Source organism: Stegostoma tigrinum, chromosome 7 (assembly GCF_030684315.1).
Source record: "Stegostoma tigrinum isolate sSteTig4 chromosome 7, sSteTig4.hap1, whole genome shotgun sequence".
Taxonomy (NCBI): domain Eukaryota; kingdom Metazoa; phylum Chordata; class Chondrichthyes; order Orectolobiformes; family Stegostomatidae; genus Stegostoma; species Stegostoma tigrinum.
Genome location: NC_081360.1, coordinates 80,070,300 through 80,091,132, shown reverse-complemented (window position 1 = coordinate 80,091,132; position 20,833 = coordinate 80,070,300). Strand labels below are relative to the sequence as shown.

The 20,833-nt window shown below is 42.7% G+C and overlaps 1 protein-coding gene across 1 annotated transcript in view; it reads left to right on the top strand.

The window, feature by feature from the left end:
- gtdc1 (glycosyltransferase-like domain containing 1) overlaps window positions 1–3,809 on the top strand; it is a 417,621-nt gene extending 413,812 nt beyond the window's left edge. The window contains exon 13 of the mRNA XM_059647446.1: window positions 3,720–3,809. Coding sequence (XP_059503429.1) covers window positions 3,720–3,746 — 27 coding nt within the window. The 3' untranslated portion in view covers window positions 3,747–3,809. The remainder of the gene's footprint in view (window positions 1–3,719) is intronic.
- The last annotated feature ends 17,024 nt before the right edge of the window (window positions 3,810–20,833 follow it).

Below are 20,833 nucleotides of genomic sequence, written 5' to 3'. Positions count from 1 at the left end.
ATCCCCACCTCCTTGACCTGTCCGTCTTCCCTCCAACTATCTGCTCCTCTATCCACCTTCTACAATTGCCTCCCCTTCTCTCTATTTATTTCAGAGCCCTGTTCCCCTCCCCCATTTCTGAAGAAGGTTCCAGACCCAAAATATCAGCTTTCCTGTTCGTCTGATGCTGCCTGGCCTGCTGTGTTCATCCAGCTCCACACCTTGTTATCTCAGACTCCAGCATCGGCAGTTCCTACTATCTCACAGCAATTGTTGTTTGACAAACCCTGTTAGTCAATACCTGATTTATATCCAATCAGCTAGAGTTGCATGCTTCGCCAATTGCCATGGTTAGTGTTTCTACGCATAATCAATAAGTAATTCATGAATGGAATATTGATATTCATCTGTTTAGTCCTACTTAATATTGGTTATTACAACATACGTTTTATTTCTCATTTTTAAAAAGAAACAAATCTTCAAGCTACGTTTTAGTGATATGATGTTTTAGATCTTTGGAGACCTACACTGCTATCAGTTTCATTACCCTTTATTACTCTCCACCTACACAACCATCTCTGCTGCAGTAATTGTGTCTTTCACATAATAGTGAGGATTAGAAAATTAGCTTTGTTTAAATATATACCTCGTACATTATATGGTATATTTATGGCAGTGTTCCACCTTAGGTTTCTGCAGATATTCTGCAAACTGCTTCAGCTTTACTCTGGCAATTTATGTTGTTACCTTAACTGATGCAAAGAAAGGCTGTTTTGAATCTAACTGCCAGCCATCTATTGTTGCTCTTTATAACTGACAAGTTGTCCACTAGGAAAACGTAATGATTTCTCTCATTAGTAAGAATCTTGGATGATGTTCATACAAATTTGTAAATAAGATTTAGGAATTTAGTTGGGAACGTCAGTGGTGGTACAAATGTCTCAATGTAAATGTTTCTTTTTAAGACTGGATTTTGTTTCATTCATTTCTGCTTGCCAGGCCTTTATTGGTTGCCTATCACTAATTGTTCTTGAAGAGGGTGAGCTGGCTTCTTGAACCAATGCAGGACAATCAGAGGTGGTAATGTAGTATTAGCGAGTGAATTCCAGAAATTTTACCCAACAAGAATGTAGGCACAATGATACAATTGTACAAGGGAACTTGGAGGTGGTGCTGTGACTGGTGCTGTGATTCTTCTATGCTGTTGAGGTCTTGGCTTTGGAATAAAGAAATAAATCTTAAGATGACTTCTTTTCCAAAAGCTTTCCAAACTGACAGAGGATATCCAAAAGCATTGCAAAACTGCACTGTGCTGAGCACTGTAATTTATTCATCACAATGAGAGGCACAAAATATAATCAGAACAAGAACATGGGATTGAGTCTTTTGAAGTGGTGTTAATTATAAATCAAAATAGATTTATGAACAAGAAGATTGCATTATGAAACATTGATGGAAAATACACCCTCTCTTTTTTCAGTGCACCAATTTTTTCTTTTTTTTTAGTTACTGCTCAGCTGCAGGCAATGCAATCTGGCCTGTCACTGATATGCAGTATTTGTGCTCCTATATGGTATTTCACAGCAAAAAAGAAAGCGTAAAACTATCATTAATCTTGCAGTCTCAATTTGAACAAGGGATTGGCCAGTGAGGGAAGTAAAATGTTATTGTAGTGGTGCAGTAGGGGTTGGTCTCCGAGGTTGGAGTTGAGATGTAGTATGTTTGCAGTGGCATTGGAGATCGTTTTTATCCTTGACATTTATGCTGCAAGGACCTTCTAAGCAACCACATGTAGGTTGCTAACTTACATATATTCATGAGACTCATCCTGTCTCTGGCAGGCACACTGACTATTCAGTCAACTATATAATCAAAATGGTGGGCGGTGAGAACAAATGAGAACATGGGCAGTATGATGCCTCACTGGCTAGCACTGCTGCCTCATAGCGCCAGGGAACTGTGTTCAATTCAACCTTCCACACTGCCTGTGTGGAATTTGCATGTTTTCATGGTGTCAGCGTGGATTTCCTCTGGGTGCTCTGGTTTCTTCACACAGTTCAAAGATTTGGAGGTCAGGTAGATTGGCCATGTTGAATTACTCTGTTGTGTCCAGGGGATGTATAGGCTAGGTGGATTAGCAAAGGGAAATGCAGTGTTACAGGCATAGGGTAGGCGGGAAAGGTTGGTTTGAGTGTGACACTCTTTGGAGGGGTTGGTGTGGACTTGATAGGCCAAATGGCCTGCTTCCACACTGTAGGCGCTCTAAGATTAAGAACCAGACACAGGAGTATGTAATTCAGCCCCGATCTCATCTCAGCCTGAACTCCACATTCCAGCTTGGTCTCCATAACCCTTCAACACACTGCAACTTAAAAAAATGTTTATTTCCTCCTTAAATATGCTCAGTGTCCTGGCATCCACTGCAATCTGGGATGGCAAATTCCACAGATTCACATTGCTTTAAGAGGAGTAATTACTGCTAACCTCTGTTTTAAATTTGTCATCCCTTATCCAAGCTATGACCTCATTCTAAATTGCTTCACGAAGGGAAGCATCTACTCTATGTCGACATCTACCCAAGGTGAATTGAATTGTAACTATTCAGTAGCAGCAATATAATTGTTTCACCTCTACTATTCTTATTGAGAGGAGTTTCAAACATTTGGATCACAAAATTGAAAGTTATCAACTCAACAGTGTTTAGATTTTAGTGATGAGTGGGAAATGACAGAGAGAAGCAATGCAGGTGTCATCCCATGACAATAAAAGATAAAAGGTAAGCAGTTGTGAAGCTAGGAAAATCATTTGAAAATTTTTGAGTGAAGAAGAACCTATCAATTCTGATCTGTTCTTCTAGTCCTGTTACAATTAGTAACTACAAATGCACAGTGAATTAACTGATAAGCAGATTAAACCATATTGTTTATTCCCTCTTTGCAAATTTCAAAGCAGGAGCCAATCAATATATTTTGTTGTGATTTGTTCTTCATTGCTGTTCCATCTGTTCTGTTTGTAAATTACATGCTCACCCTGCTAAGACGCTAAAACCTATTTGTTCAATGTATAAACTTACTAAAATTTACATCCTAGCCAGTAAAAATAAGTTACTAAAATCCAGCAGAAGAACATTTCTAAAATGAATTATGTTCATTCACAAAGATTGTGTCTGTGAGTGTTTGTTCTCTAATGAGCTCCCTGCAGAGCTGAGTTCATGCTACTCTTTAACTATCCTGAAGGTGTTTCTTATGGGAACATGATAAAAGGAAACTATTGAGGGTTTCTGTGGAAATATTGGAAGGTAAAATAATTGAATTGAATTAATTTAAATTGTCAAAAATTTAAATAAAACTATGAGGAAAAGATTAATCTTGTTATTCATTCCTTCACATATAGTTCAGATTGAGAACTTACAAAGGGAATCCACAGAAAAATGAAATTAACACTTTCTAACCTGAAGCAGTTTTGAATTAAAACCCCGGATTATGGTCCTCAATCATTTCTCCTATTCACATCCATGTCTTGCAAACATTATTGTATATTTTGGGTGGTGATGTTTACATAAAATCAAAGGGAGTAGACCTCTAGAATAAAAAGGGGATCCAGGAGTGTTAAAACATACTGTGTTTGAAAGACATGCTGGATGATTTTACAGGGTTTGTTTAGGAAGATTCTCAAAGCTCACTTAATACAAGCAACAAATGAGATTGTTTCTGTTTTTTTTATCCATTAATGGGATGTAGGTGTTGCCTGTTCGTACTTACCCTTGAGAAAATGGTGGTGAGCTGCTGCATTGAAGTATCATCGTGCATGTTCTGTGAGTAAACTCAAAATGCCACTAGACAGGGAGTTTCAGGATATTGACCTAGCAACACTGAAGGAACAGCACTATCTTTCCAAATCAGCATGGTGAGTGCCTTGAAGAGAAACTTGCATATGATAATATTCCCATGTAACTGCTGCTCATGAGCTTCTAATTGAAAGTAGTTGTCCATTTGGAAGGCACTGACTAAAGAACATTGGTGAATTTTTAAAGTTCATCTCGTAGATAGTATATACTGTTGCTACTGAGCATCAATGGTGGAGAGAAAGAATGTTTGTGGATGTGCTATCGGTCAATGGGTTACTTTTTCCTGGATGGTATCAAGCTTCTTAAGTGATGATGGTGCTGCATTCATCCAGGCAAGTAGGGAGCATTCTATCACTCTCCTGACTTGCAATTGTAGATGGTGAACAGGCACTGGGGAGTCAAGAGGTGAGTTACTTGCTACAGTATTCCTAGCCTCTGTTCTCATCAGCAATGTATATATGTATGGCTAACCCTGTTGAGTTTCTAGTCAATAATAACACCTAGGATGTTGACAACTGGAGATTTAGTAATGGTAATGCAATTAAATGCCAAGGGTCAATGGTTGGGTTCTCTCTTGCTGAAGATAGTCATAGCCTGGCATTTGAATGGCATGAATGTTCTTTGCAGTTTTCAGCACAAACCTGGATATTGTCCAGAACTATCTGCATTTGGACATGGGCTGCTTCAGTATCTGAGGAGGCTTGAATGGAATTCAAATATTGTGCAGTTGTCAGTGGTCATCAGCAGTTCTGACTATTTAATGGATAAAGCTTCTGGAGATAGTTGGACCTAGAAAAATACCATGAGCAACTCTTGCAGAGATGTCCTGGAATTGAAATGATGAACCTGAACTTATAAACATGTGAGAATTAATATGAATGAATAGCACAGACTTGATGGGCTAATGAACCTCATTGTCCTGGTCAGAAACAGCCACCTAATTATTCCAATCCCATTTTCCAATATTTGGCTGCCTTTGTGCTGCAAGTGCATAGCTAAATACTTCTTAAATGCTATTAAGGTTTCTGCCTCTATTATCCTTATAGGCAGGAAGTTCTAGATTCCCACCACCCTCTGGGTAAAACATTTTCCTCACAGCCTCCAAGCCTCCTGCCCCTTATCTTAAATCTGTGCCACCTGGTCAGCAGGAGTTTGGTGGGAGGGAGGAGTGTAACTTTGATCAAAGACATTCATTGCCTGATTGAGGGTAAAGAAGTCAGACAGGGGAATGCCCACTGAGAGCCCTGGCCTACCTTTCTATCTTACTGCCCTGACTCACCACCCAACACCCATCCCACAACTACCACCTCCCCGAATACACCACTTATCTGATTGACCAGTAGCTCCTGGTGTGTGGGACATCCAGCCTTATAATTCCTGTGGAAGGCCCAGAAGTGAACTCAGAACTGGACAGGACAAATGTGAGACGTGTTCTGTTTTTACATTCATTTATGAAATCCGAACATCACTGGTTGGCCAGCATTTATTGTCCCTCCCTAGTTGTCCTTGAGAAGGTGGTGGTGAGCTACATTCTTGAACTGCTGCTGTCCACCTGCTGTGGGTTGACCATCAGGGAGGGAATTCTAGGATTTTGACCCAGTGACAATAAAGGAACAGCAATATATTTCCAAGTCAGAATAGTGAGTGGCTTGGAGGAGAACTTGAAGGTGCTGGTGTTCCCATATTTCTGCTGCCCTTTTCCTTCCAGATGGAAGTGGTCGTGGGTTTGGAAGGTGCTGTCTGAGGATCTTTGGTGAATTTCTTCGATGCATCTTGTTGTTAGTACACACACTGCTGCTAAGTGTTGGAGGTGGAGGGAATGGATGCTTGTGGATCTAATGGCAATCAAGCTGCTTGCTTTGTCCTGGATGGTGCCAAGCTTTCTGAGTGTTGTTGAGGCTGCACTCAGCTAAGCAAGTGGGACAAAGTGGGTCTCTGATTGACTCTTCAGCCAGCTGGCCACACCTCTGATGCCAATGGAAGATTCAGCTCAATAATTCTATTATGACTAGTGGAAACAAGGTTTATTCAATGGTTATTTTTGAACCAGGATAACAATTCTATTCTCAAGTAGATTTAGGGAAATGCTCCACTAGTAATAGTTCAATTGTTCCCTGTTACAGAAAGTTGGATCCCAATTTTGCTTTTGATGGCAAAATTAATATTTTTCACCTTTGATCATGTGTAAAATTTCCCAGAGATTTTTTATAGGCTTCACATTTGAGATTTCTACCAGCTTATGTTCCGATCCCCTTCAATTAGAAAACATTGGCATCTATGAACAGGACAAATAACATTGTGACTCTTCAGCCAATCAAACGGACACATCCTCACTGACGCACATAGACAGAAAAGCATTAAACAAAACAACAGGTGGTGAAAATGACTGTTAATTCATTTAACCGGACACAAAATAAATATTGAGATGTAAAGATTTTATTAATGGAGAGATAATTTCTATGCTCAGTGGCTCTGATATCCATCATTATGAAGTGATTTGAGAGGTTAGAAATGGTACACATCGACTCCAGCATTGCAGACTGCCTTGATCTGCTACAATTCACCTACCACCACAATAGGTCCACAACAGAAGCAATCTCCCTGTCCTTACACTCATGCCTGGAACATCTGGATAACAAGAACACCCACATCTGACTCCTATTTATTGATTTTAGTTGCACTTTCAGCACCATAATTCCAACAAAAACCATCTCCAAACTGTGAGACATCTGTGCTTCCCTCTGGAGCAGGATCCTCAATCTCTTGACCTGCAGACTGCAATCAGTAAGGATAGGCGACAACACCTCCTCTACAATAATTCACAACATTACTGCCCTGCAAGAGTATGTACTCAGCCCTTTACCACGCTCTTTATATGCTCATGACTGTGTAGCTGAATTCATGCTCTAACTCCATTTAAAAATTTGCTAATTATACCACCGTGGCAGATCCGATCTCAAACAACAATGAAATGGAGTATAAGAAGAATGTTGACTGTTTAGGGGCATGGTGTAAAGGCAAGAATTTCTGCTTCAATGTCAGAAAAATGAAGGAGCTGGTCATTGTTTGCAGGAAGCAGAGTGGAGGACTGCAGTCAGCATCAGCGATGCTGAGGTGGAGATGGTAAGGAGCTTCAAGTTCTTAGCAGTTAATATCACCAACAATCTATCCTGGTCCATCAACATTGACACGACAGTCAAGAAAGCACACCAATGCCTCTACTTCCACTGGACGCCAAAGAATTCAGCATGCCCATAATGACGCTCAACAATTTTTATAGATGGACCGTGGAAAGCATCTTATCTGAGTGCATCACAGTCTGATATGGCAATTGCTTTGCCCGAGACTACAAGAAGTTACAAAGAGTTGTGAATGCAGTCCAGTCCATCCTGCAAACCAGCCTTACTTCCATTGACAATGTCTATGCTTCCTGTTGCCTTGGGAAAACAGCCAACATAATCCAAGACGCCTCCCACCATAGATATATTCGCTTCCACCTTCTTCTCTTGGGCAGAAGATACGAACGTTTGGAAATACATTCCAACAGATTTCTGACCAGCTTCTTTCCTGCTGAACGGATCTCTTATATATCAGAATTGATCTTTCGCTGCACCTTCTCTGTAGCTGTAATGCTATATCCTGCATTCTGTTCTGTTATAATAAAATGTGAGGCTGGATGAACACAGCAGGCCAAGCAGCATCTCAGGAGCACAAAAGCTGACGTTTTGGGCCTAGACCCTTCATCAGAGAGGGGGATGGGGTGAGGGTTCTGGAATAAATAGGGAGAGAGGGGGAGGCGGACCGAAGATGGAGAGAAAAGAAGATAGGTGGAGAGAGTATAGGTGGGGAGGTAGGGAGGGGATAGGTCAGTCCAGGGAAGACGGACAGGTCAAGGAGGTGGGATGAGGTTAGTAGGTAGGAGATGGAGGTGTGGCTTGGGGTGGGAGGAAGAGATGGGTGAGAGGAAGAACAGGTTAGGGAGGCAGAGACGGGTTGGACTCGTTTTGGGATGCAGTGGGTGGAGGGGAAGAGCTGGGCTGGTTGTGTGGTGCAGTGGGGGGAGGGGACAAACTGGGCTGGTTTAGGGATGCGGTGGGGGAAGGGGAGATTTTGAAGCTGGTGAAGTCCACATTGATACCATTAGGCTGCAGGGTTCCCAAGCGGAATATGAGTTGCTGTTCCTGCAACCTACGGGTGGCATCATTGTGGCACTGCAGGAGGCCCATGATGGACATGTCATCTAAAGAATGGGAGGGGGAGTGGAAATGGTTTGCGACTGGGAGGTGCAGTTGTTTGTTGTGAACCGAGCGGTGGTGTTCTGCAAAGCGGTCCGCAAGCCTCCGCTTGGTTTCCCCAATGTAGAGGAAGCCGCACCGGGTACAGTGGATGCAGTATACCACATTGGCAGATGTGCAGGTGAACCTCTGCTTAATGTGGAATGTCATCTTGGGGCCTGGGATGGGGGTGAGGGAGGAGGTGTGGGGGCAAGCGTAACATTTTCTGAGGTTGCAGGGGAAGGTGCCGGGTGTGGTGGGGTTGGAGGGCAGTGTGGAGCGAAGAAGGGAGTCACAGAGAGAGTGGTCTCTCCGGAAAGCAGACAGGGGTGGGGATGTAAAAATGTCTTGGGTGGTGGGGTCAGATTGTAGATGGCGGAAGTGTCGGAGGATGATGCGTTGTATCCGGAGGTTGGTGGGGTGATGTGTGAGAACAAGGGGGATCCTCTTTGGGCGGTTGTGGCAGGGGCGGGGTGTGAGGAATGTGTTGCGGGAAATGCGGGAGACGCGGTCAAGGGCGTTCTCGATCACTGTGGGGGGAAAGTTGCGGTCCTTGAAGAACTTGGGCATCTGGGATGCGCGGGAGTGGAATGTCTTATCGTGGGAGCAGATGCGGCGGAGGCGGAGGAATTGGGAATAGGGGATGGAATTTTTGCAGGAGGGTGGGTGGGAGGAGGTGTATTCTAGGTAGCTGTGGGAGTCAGTGGGCTTGAAATGGACATCAGTTACAAGCTGGTTGTCTGAGATGGAGACTGAGAGATCCAGGAAGGTGAGGGATGTGCTGGAGATGGCCCAGGTGAACTGAAGGTTGGGGTGGAAGGTGTTGGTGAAGTGGATGAACTGTTCGAGCTCCTCTGGGGAGCAAGAGGCGGCGCCGATAGAGTCATCAATGTACCGGAGGAAGAGGTGCGGTTTGGTGCCTGTGTAGGTGCGGAAGAGGGACTATTCCATGTAAACTACAAAGAGGCAGGCATAGCTGTGGCACATGCGGGTGCCCATGGCCACCCCCTTAGTCTGTAGGATGTGGGAGGAGTCAAAAGAGAAGTTGTTGCGGAGACTTGGGGACCGCTTTGCAGAACACCTCTGCTCGGTTTGCAACAAACAACTGCACCTCCCAGTCGCAAACCATTTCCACTCCCCCTCCCATTCTTTAGATGACATGTCCATCATGGGCCTCCTGCAGTGCCACAATGATGCCACCCGTAGGTTGCAGGAACAGCAACTCATATTCCGCTTGGGAACCCTGCAGCCTAATGGTATCAATGTGGACTTCACCAGCTTCAAAATCTCCCCTTCCCCCACCGCATCCCTAAACCAGCCCAGTTCGTCCCCTCCCCCCACTGCACCACACAACCAGCCCAGCTCTTCCCCTCCACCCACTGCATCCCAAAACGAGTCCAACCTGTCTCTGCCTCCCTAACCTGTTCTTCCTCTCGCCCATCCCTTCCTCCCACCCCTAGCCGCACCCCCATCTCCTACCTACTAACCTCATCCCACCTCCTTGACCTGTCCGTCTTCCCTGGACTGACCTATCCCTTCCCTACCTTCCCACCTATACTCTCTCCACCTATCTTCTTTTCTCTCCATCTTCGGTCCGCCTCCGCCTCTCTCCCTATTTATTCCAGAACCCTGACCCCATCCCCCTCTCTGATGAAGGGTCTAGGCCCAAAACATCAGCTTTTGTGCTCCTGAGATGCTGCTTGGCCTGCTGTGTTCATCCAGCCTCACATTTTATTATCTTGGATTCTCCAGCATCTGCAGTTCCCATTATCACTGATACTATCTTCTGTTCTGTTACCCTGTTTTACTTAACCTAAGGTATGATTTGTTTGGTTAGCACACAAACAATACTGTTGAATTCTTTTAGAGATTTTGTAACATTAATTTTCTTCTGAGGAAAGAAGACTCCACATTTGTCAATTTTTCATGCCCGCAGATGTTGAACAGCAGTCTTTAAAAATCAATTAGGACACACTTCAAAACTCATAGACTCCTGAATTCAGTAGCCTTAAGTATTTCAAATTTTAATGTGAGTTTAATACTAATTGTCCTAAAATCACACCATTCCCCTGAATTCAAGGGTTTGGTATGCAGTAATGTCTGCAGCAAGACACCCTATGAAGGCGCATGTTACCCCTGATGGAAATATTTGAATTTTTGCATTCAGCTGAGCATGGAAAAAAAACAGAATCATTTTTCATCTTACTTTTGCCGATGGTGAGTGCAGGTGGCAATGACTTTCTTGTTACAGCAAAATCCAGACCAATAAGTCTTCACAAGATTACTATAGAGTTAATTTTGAAAGGACTAAATCTACTAACGTGATACTTAATGAGAAAGCTACTTACTTGGCAGGTTTAGAGTAACTTACTAAGTGTCACACACAAAGGACTTTTCGATGATGTTTCTCATTTACTGGCGACTGAAATACCTAACCACAAAGATGATTGATGTCATCTCTGTGTAGGGCTCACAACAATGCCAAAAAACTCACTTGAAAGAATTTTTCTTACAGAAAACAGCTGGAGAAAGTTGCCATTCCCACAACTTCAGACCATATCATGCCATCTTTGAGGAGACAGGCACATGTCAGGCAGAGAGAAAAACAGTCCCATTTTAATTAGTTTTAGATTTCATTAAAATGTGCTGCTTTTATAATATTGTAAGTCATATTAATTGAAAACACTTTCTCCTGGTGCTGGTTCCAATAGATCATGAATTGTGTCTCAAATGAATGTAATTTCCAAAACGGTTGGGATTGAAAGCTTTACCCTCTCCTACAGCTTCCTCTGCACTTTTGTGGTTATTGTGACACTTTCGTGATTAAGATATGATTTTTTTTGCTAGTTCATCGTAAATTGAAATATAGGGAGTGGAAACCTGTTTGTAATTACCTGCAGATACACTTAACCTCATTCAACTGCGTAAACATGAAATTAAAATTAAAATAGAAAAGTACTAAAAACTTTTTTGTTCTGTTCTTAAATAAAAAACAGAAAACTCTGGAAATGTTCAGCAGGTTTTGCAGTATTTATGGAGAAAGAAATCAACTTAATGTTTCAGGAAACAGTCCAAGAAATGCTAACTCTGTTTTTTTTCTTTATAGATGGTGGTGGTATACAGTTGGGAGGAAGTTGCCCTGGGAGTCCTCAATATTGACTTTGGACCCCATGAAGTCTCATTGCTTCAGGTTAAACATGGGCAAAGAGCATTTGCATCATTTTCTGTGTTGAAAAAGGTTTGATGAATATGTAATTGGATATTTGAGGTATGCAGTGTTGGAACTGTGATCTGAATAGTTATGCAATAGAACTTTGCTAGAAGGCTGGAACGAGAGCAGCTCAGAGCATGGAACTCTGCTTCCTTGCCGAAAATGCATATTATTAATAAATATTGTTTAAAAGAAATTTAGAAGTCTGGCCCAAGCTTGTACAGAGGAACCAATGCTAAAACATTCTGTTTTTATTTCAGATAATCAGAACCTGCAGTGTTTTGCTTATTCAGTTCTGATTTGATTATTAGTCAGTTAGTGACATTAGTGCGAGACAATGTAAAATTTAGGTAACCAGTGAGAATATTAAATACTTGCTGGCTAAATATGATGCAATAAAAAAAACACTAAACTCCTCCCATCCTATTATAGTATCAGCAAAGTAGACAGATTAAATGCTTGGTCGGGGCTGAATTGTGTTGAGATTTTTCGAGAGTTTGTAATCGCAAGGCCTAGCAAGTATACTTGCCATGCCTTGCCAAACTTACCTCATTAAATACGTGTCACACGTCTATGGCATCTCTCATGTCTGATTTCTACCAGACCTTACCATGTGATGTTCCCAGAACAACTCAAAACTCAACAAATATCTGGGAAATTCCCCACATCCATGCCACCTTTAAAAGCCTATTGTGGACCCAGACAAACACTGTCAGCCCTGAGCTATCCTTCCCATTTGCTGACATTTGCCCTTGACAGAGCTGACAGAAGGAAATCAGCAGATGAGAGATAATGGGAACTGCAGATGCTGGAGAATCCAAGATAATAAAATGTGAGGCTGGATGAACACAGCAGGCCAAGCAGCATCTCAGGAGCACAAAAGCTGACGTTTCGGGCCTAGACCCTTCATCAGAGAGCTCAGCACCCTGCTTTGCAGGTAGGATGCTTGGAGATCTTCTAGGATGGGGTGATGCCAAAGCAGGGCTTCTCAGGACCAGCAGTGGATGCTGTGTCATCAGACCATTCCAGCTTGTTCTAAGGTTGCCACATGGATTAAACCACTGCCAGCTGTTTAGAGGAATGCCAAACTCTGGATGAAGAGGTCAATGTCCTTCTCCACCCTATCATGCAATACTCTTCTTTCTGATACCTCACACACATTCTATCTCTGCCTGCACTGACCTCCCACCAAGGCTCATGGCCCACTACTTTCACTGTTACTTGCAACATCTTCCCCAATCATTCTCAACCATCCCACACTTCATCACCACTAACTCTGCATGCAATCTGATCTGCCTCCTCATTCATTCAGGAATCACCCCCCAACCCCCCCACCGCGCCCCCATCACCCCCAAATTGGCACTACCACTGTAACTATGCAACCCACTTTCACCTCCTGCAATACTTGCCTCACCCTGATTCCATGAAGAAAACAACCCACAGTAAGGCAGAGAGAGTCAAGGTGGTGGGTTTGTCACCCATTATTCAGCTCCTTACACCATATGAGGAGAGGGTCCTGATTCTGATTACCAGTGCCTGGACTGGTATCAAAAGTTGTCCTTTGAATTGTTCGCCACACCCCTTAACTTGACTGAGGCTTGTCGACAACTTCAACACACTTTCTGCAGTTATAGGTGCACTAAATGACATAGCAAGACAGTGGTACAGATAGCAGACCCGACTATCTGTGGCTGAGCGGGCTGAGGGACCATTTTCACCTGGTCTGTCCTATATGTGACTGTAGACACACAGCAATGTGGTTGACCCTCAATTGTCCTCTGAAATGGCCAAGCAACCCAATCAGTTGTACCAATCACTACAAAGACTAAAGAAATGAAAGTGGACAGATTGCGTGTTATCGACATAGGCACCAGAAAAAAGACAATGGCAGAAACAGCCCTGTCGACCCCGCAATGTCCTCCTTACTATCATTTAGGGGCTAGTGTCAATGTTGGTAGAGCTGAGTCACAGACCAGTCAAGCAAGGCCCTGACATAGCCATACTCACAGAATCATACCTTACAGATGAGGTCCCAGACACTGCCATCACCATCCCTGTCCTCAGCAGAGGTGGCGGCACAGTGGTATGTAGTTGGGAGGGTGTTGCTCTGGGAGTTGACAGCATTGACTCTGCACCCCATGAAGCCTCAGGCTTCAGGTTAAGCATGGGCAAGGAAACCTCTTGCTGATTACTACATACCATCCTCCCTCAACTGATAAATCAGTACTCCTCAATGTTGAACAACACTTAGAGAAAGCATTTAGGATGGCAAAGGCACAAATTGTACTCTAGGTTGGGGATTTCAAACTCCACCACCAAGAGTGGCTCCGCAGCCTTACTACTGGTGGGGTCCTAAAGGAAAATACTGCTAGACTGGGTCTGTGGCAGGTGGAGATGGAACCAATAAGTGGGAAAAACATGCTTGACCTCATCCTTACCAACTTGCTGGTTATAGATGCAATAGGTGACAGTATCAGTAAGAGCAATTTCTGCACAGTCCTTGTGGACACAAATTCCTGCCTTCACGTTGAGAATAGTCTCAATCATGCCATGTGACACTATCACCATGCTAAATGGGACAGACTTCAAACTGATCTAGCACCTCAATACTAGGAATCCATGAGACTCTGCGGTCTATCAACAGCAGCAGAATTGTACTCCAGCACAACTTGTAACCTCATGGCCTACATATTCTCCACTCAACCATTACCATCAAGCCAGGGGATCAACGCTGGTTCAGTAGAGAGTACAGGAGGGAATACCAAGAGTAGCACCAGGCATACCTGGAGATGAGGTGTCAACCTGGTGAAGCCACGAAACAGGGCCACTTGTGTACCAAACAGCATAAGCAGCAAGTGATAGACAGAGTTAGGTGATTCTACAACCAACAGATCAGATCTAAGCTCTGCAGTCCTGCGATATCGAGTCATGAATGGTGGTGGACAATTAAACAACTCACTGGAGGAGCAGGTTCCACAAATATCCCGATCCTCAATGATGGAAGAGCCTAGCACATCAGTGCAAAAAGTATGGTTGAAGCAGTCGCACAAATCGTCAGCCAGGAGTGCCAAGTGGTTGATAAGTCTCACTGGGCCATCTCTTCCAGTGGCCCCCAGCAACACTGATACTAGGCTTCACTCTTGATTCACTCTACATGATGTTAAGAAACTGTTGGATGCACTGGATATTGCAAAGGCTACAGGCCCTGACAACATTCCGGCAATAGTACTGAACACTTGTGCTCCAGAACTTGTTGTTTCCCTAGTCAAGCTGTCCCAGCACAGTTACAACACTGGCATCGACCTAAATATGGGAATGTATGTCCAGTACATAAAAAGCAGGACAAATCCAACCCAGCCAATTACCGTCCCATCAGTCTACAGTCAATCATCAGTAAAGTGATTGAAGGTGTCATCAACCGTGCTATCAAGAAGCACCTGCTCAGCAATAACCTGTTCAGTGACACCCCGTTTGGGTTCCACTGGGTCCACTCAGTTCCTGACGTCATTGCAGCCTTGGTTCAAACATGAGTTCCAGAGGTGAGGTGACGGTGACAGCCCTTGACATGAAGGCTGCATTCAACCATGGGTGGCATCAGGGAGCCCTAGCAAAACTAGAATCAATGGGTATCAGGGGGCAAATGCTCTGGTGGTTGGAGTCATACCTGACACATAGGAAGATGCTATTGATGGTTGAAGATCAGTCATCTAAGCACCAGAACATCTCTGCAAATGCTCCTCAGTGTAGTGTCCTAGGCCCTTCAGGCCTCTTCAGCTGCTTCATCAATGAACTTCCCTCCATCATAAGGTCAGAAGTGGGGATGTTTGCTGATGATTGCATAAGATTCGGCACCATTCGTAATTCCTCAGGCACTGAAACAGTCCATGTTCAAATGCAATGAGTTCTAGACAATATATAGACAAGGGCTGACAAATGGAAATAACATTCATGCCACACAAATACCAGGCTATGGCCATTACTAATAAGAGACCATCTAACCGCCATCCCTTGACATTCAGTGATGTTACCATCACTGATTTTCCCATAATGAACATCCTGGGGATTATCATCGACCAGAAACTCAACTGGACTTACCCCATGAACACATTACAAGAGCAGGCCAGAAACTTGGAATACAGCAGCAAGTAACTCACCACCTGACCCCCCAAAGCCTGTCCACCATCTACAAATCACAAGTCAAAAGTGTGATAGAATACTATCCACTTGCCTGGATGAGTGCAACTCCAATTACAGTCATGAAGCCTGACTCTATCTAGGAGAAGGCAGCCAGCTTGATTGGCACTTCAGCTACATTATCATCTGCCTCCATCATCAATGCTCAATAGCAGCCGTATGTACTATCTATAAGATGCACTGCAGAATTTCATTGAAGATCCTCAGACAGCACCATGACCACTTCTGTCAAGAAGGACAAAGACAGCAGATATATGGGAACACCGCTACCTTCAAGTTCCTCTCCAAGCTACTCACAGTCCTGATTTTGAAATACATTGCCATTCCTTCACTGTCATTGGACCAAAATGCTGGAATTCTCTCCCAAATAGCATTGCGGTTGAACCCACAGCAGGTGGACTACAATGGTTCAAGAAGGCAGCTCACCACCACCTCCTGGAGGTCAACTATGAATGGGCAATAAATGCTGTCCAGCCAGCGACGCCTACATCCTACAAATGAATAAATAAATAAATTAGAAAGCCCTAAATGTCAAGGCAATGCAAGGAAGAGGTACTGTGAGCATCCAGGTAAGCTCAGAATGAATGAACACTCTGAGACTAAGTGAACAGCCCAGAGATGCAGTCTGGATCAGTCATGCCCAGAGAGCACTGTATCCCTGCTGCAACATTTCAATGATAGTTGCTGGTGCAGCATCAAAGTGCAGAAACATCTGGTGTGTGGTTTGGAGATGTTCCATGAGATTTGTGAGAGGCTCTCCACATTGGCTACCAATGTTCGTGGATGTGGGATATGTGTGGCCTGGCAAGACATTGGTGCCTGATGTCCAACATAAAGGAAGTACCAAACTAAATCTGCCATGTGTTTGCTTCGGTTGCCTCAAGTGTTCCTGAAATCTCACTAGGTTGGTGAGTTTGGCATAAATGAGGTGAGCTGGGCTGATAACAGATCCTAAACAACCAATATTCAATTGACGACTGCTGCCTCACGAGAATCTCACTTCATTGCCCGTGCAAAGAGTAAAAGATTGTATGAGTTGCTCTTGACATCAAGATGGACCTTGCCATACTTGTTCCTTGATTCTATTATGTATCTTACCATAGCACACCTTGTTCAATATCCCACCTTATGTGAGAAGGTATTTTCTCCATTTTTCTGTTCTCTTGCAAGTAATGATACCAATCAGTTGATATGCCTGTTAACAAATAGGTTAATTTTATCTTTTCTTGTTTTCTATGGGATAGTTAAAATCTACATGTAGAAAAGAACAAAGCTTTTGTGCTCCTGAGATGCTACTTGGCCTGCTGTGTTCATCCAGCTCTACACCTTGTTATCCAACATTTCACTGAGGTTGACCAGATTTAAGTGCAGGAGAGTGTACCTTACTAGGAAAGTTTCACCATGAAGGATTTTCAATTGAATTCAGCTCATTTATACTTTTATGGGCACATATCAAGAAAATGATCTGAAAGTTACTGAATTACTTCGAGAATCTGGACAAAGAACCTGCAACCCCCTAACTGGCCTAGTTTGACAGACACTCCAGTCCCACACAATGTAATTGATTCTAAATACACTCAGATGTAGTCTAATAAGCCATTCTGTTGTACAAGTAATTGATTTCCACTAGATAGCAAATGTGACTTGCCGGTACTGCCCGCATAACAGAGCAAACATTGCAGTTTGTCAGAAGTGAAAATCAGTGGTCTTAAAATTGCACTGTCAAATGACTTTAACCTAAAATAAATAAATTGACACTTAAATTTTGATAGCAGCAAATGAAATGGACAGAGATGCCTTAAGCATTTGTGTGTTCATGGTTTATGTTAGCCTGTTGTCTCGTCTAGTCTTTCAAATTTAAAAGCAAAATATGTTTCCAGTTAGGTGCAGCTGAATATTTCTATGCTGCTGCATCTGTCACAAAATCATCAATTTTTAAAATAAATGACTACAGGTTTTTAGAGGCAGACTAAAGTGGAAGGTACCAGAGAACTATTGTCTGAGCTACCAAAATTACAAAGAAACTGAATATTCATTAATTTACTTTGTGACTTTAATATTGATTCTGCTTGCATGTACACAAAGTTAAATATACCCACAATCCCAAATCTATACCACCCGGAACATCAAAAATTGTGCATGACAGGGTAAGACATGGAAATTAAGCTTTGTTCAGCTACTGATACTGTAGAAAGCTGAGAAGATTAGAATTAGGTTTTATTGTCACATGTACTCAAGTACAGGGATACAGGACTACAGGGAAAAATTTACAAGTTGCCATCATGGCACCATCTTAGGTACAAGGTACCCGGGTAAAAAGTGTAGAAAAATAAAGAAATAAATTAAAAGTTCAACATTTCAGTTCTTATCAGTGTGAAGTAGTAAATAAGAAATAAACTTAAAAGCTCCAAATTATAGTCCTTCTTTAGTTACAGGCCTACAGTTGCTCTACGCTGGGTTTTCACAACAAGGGCTTGATCTCTCAATCACTGCGTCTCCGCGTTGTTGTCTCATTGGTAAGCACCATCCTCTCTCTCCCACACTGGATTCAATCTTTCTATCCCCACACCTCCATCTTGCCGACCACCGGAGTCCCACTCTGGTGCTGTTCTCAGCCCCCAGCCACCCCCACGACTCTGCCAACCATCAGAGTTCAGCCTGAGTACACCAACCACCTCATGGATAACCGGCAGAGACCCTGCTCTGGGTCCTCAGTCACTGCTGTTGCTGCTGCTGCATCCACGACCAAGGTCCCTCCAGAAGGTGAATAGAGCGATAAAAACAATTAAACAGAACTCACAAACAGAAAGAGAAAAACATGAACAGAAGAAAGAAAGCGATTAGGGCAGACAAGCTCTGTCTCAGGAAATGTATTCCATTGCCATACTGACGCTGTGAGCTCCAAGATTATATACAGTGCAGGAGTGAACCCAGAAAGGAAATCAGATAACGAAGATAAACAGGATTATTGATGAAATCCCATATGGCAGTCTTCTTAAGGAAAATAAAAGGCCATGAAATCTGAGGGAGAGTGGCAAGTTTGGTTCTCAATTAACTTAGCATGAAACAAAGAGTAATGGTTGAGGAATATTTTCGTGTTTGGAAATTTGTTTCCAGTGGTGTTCCACAGGGCTCAATATTCAGTCCCTTGTTCATAGTATATATCAATAACTTGACTTAAATGTTGGAGGCACATTTAAGAATTTTGCAAATGATATAAAGATTTGATGTGTGGTCGATAATGAGAAAGAAAGATACAAATTGCAGGATGGAGTGGACAAGTCATCAGAAAGTGGCATATGGAATTCAATTTGCGAAAGTGTGGGGTTTAATGTATTTTACACGATCAGTCAAGGTGCCAGGACAAATAATAAATGGTAGGAAAGTTCAGATGAGAGAAGGACCTTGGATTACATGTACAGAGACATCTGACAGTCACAAGACCAATAAGTAAAGTGGCACAAAATCAGGCAGTTGATTAATAACTTTCCTTACAAGCCATAGCATAGAAGAACATGGAGCTTATTAGGAGTACCTCAAAAAAATGCTGGTTTGGGATGGCTGGAGCACTGTATGCTGGAATTCTGGTCATCATGTTATATGCAGAATCTGATCACATGAGGATACAAAAGATTTTTATTAAGATATTGCCAGCATAGATCATTTTAGCTTTGAGGCAATATTCAATATACTGAATCCTCTGAATATTCTTTGAGGCAATTTACTTAAGCTCTTTAATGTTATAAAGGTCCAAATAGGCTGAATAGAAAGGACCTCTTTGACCAGGCAACATTGACTTAAAGTAATTGGCAGAAGGATGAATGCCATTGATGAGTTTTATTTTCACCAAGGGAGTGGTGGGGTCTAGAACTCAATGCCTGAAAGAGTGTGGAGGCAGAGGACATCATCATATTTCAAAAATATGCCTATGCACACCCACTCACCTAGCCAGCTACATTCTTCTTTGTTCTTATCTTTCGTGTTGTTTCTACATTTCTCTTTTGTATCAAAGTTCACCTTTTGTCTTCTTTAATGTGGCTGCGGTAGAGGAAGGCAGTTATGAGGATGTTGGCAGTGGCAGTGGCAGCGGCAGCGTGGTGGATCCAGCTGTCTGTTCCTCCTGGCAATGGTGGCCATGGCTTTGTCAAAGGCTTTGTTGTCAGTGAGTCTGTTTTGTTCCTTCTGGCGGTGGTGCGGCAGTTTCAGTGTTGGCTATAGCGCTGGTGGCATGGTGGTTTTGGTTTGTTCCTCTTGGCAATATGGCAGCTTTGGGTGGGCAACTGAAGTGTTGATGGCTTGAGTGACCACTTCAGCATTGAAAATTTGGTAGGGTTGGACTGTCTCTCCTTGCTATAGCAGCAAAGAAGCAGCTTTGGTATCAGCTTCAGCAGTGGCAGCGTGGTGGGTCCGGTCTGGAAATCCTTGATTTGGTGGTGGTGTCCGATACCAACTCGATAAACCCAGGATCCTTGGACGGAACAAAAAATGAAGTAAAATGGCTCTGAATTGTGGTGACTCATACATATCTCATTGTATCTTCATAAATACAAGTGACAATAAGTTGCTATTCCATTCTATATGTTTTTGAAGGGCCATACACCACAGGACCAAATGTTGACTGAGGATTAGGCTGGATGCCCTTTTCCTTTGTGCCGTCACAGACATAAGAGCTGGATAACCTGTGCTCCATATCAATATTAACGTTTCTAAAATGTTTCAGTGTTGATAGAAATGTGGAACACCAAACCTCTTCTTCGGGGCTGAAATTCCTCTTTATCTAAAAATGGGAGAAGGTTGTTTTTCTTCATAATTAGCAAACTACTAATAAAATCTCATTCTCAGAAATTACACATTTCAAAGCCATGTAATTTCATTAGGAAGGTGTTAATTATTAAAAAAACCTGGTATTCCTCTGTTTTTAGTTTAAGCAGGAATATTGGACTCTAAATTCAGATCTTTAATATTAACAATAATGTACAGCAATGTGGGTTCATTTGCACCTTAGCTAACGTGTGCAATTAATCCATAAATAGTTACAGTTTGGCTTAAAATCAATGTTTAATTAACTTTACATATTTTCAAACAGTAAACCCAAATTTGCCTTCTTCTTCTTCTCAAAACGTTCTTATCAAAGTAAGAGCATGTTATTGAAAGAAATTGGGATTTCCGAGCAAGAAATGTCAGTATCTTTCATTCAAAACCTTAAAAAATTAATGTGACTGGATGTTGGAAACAATCAAGTTTAAGTTTTACATAACATTGCCCTTCATTTATTTTACTCTGGCTCAGTGATTACACAGTAAAACTTATGACCTGCTTCAGACATTC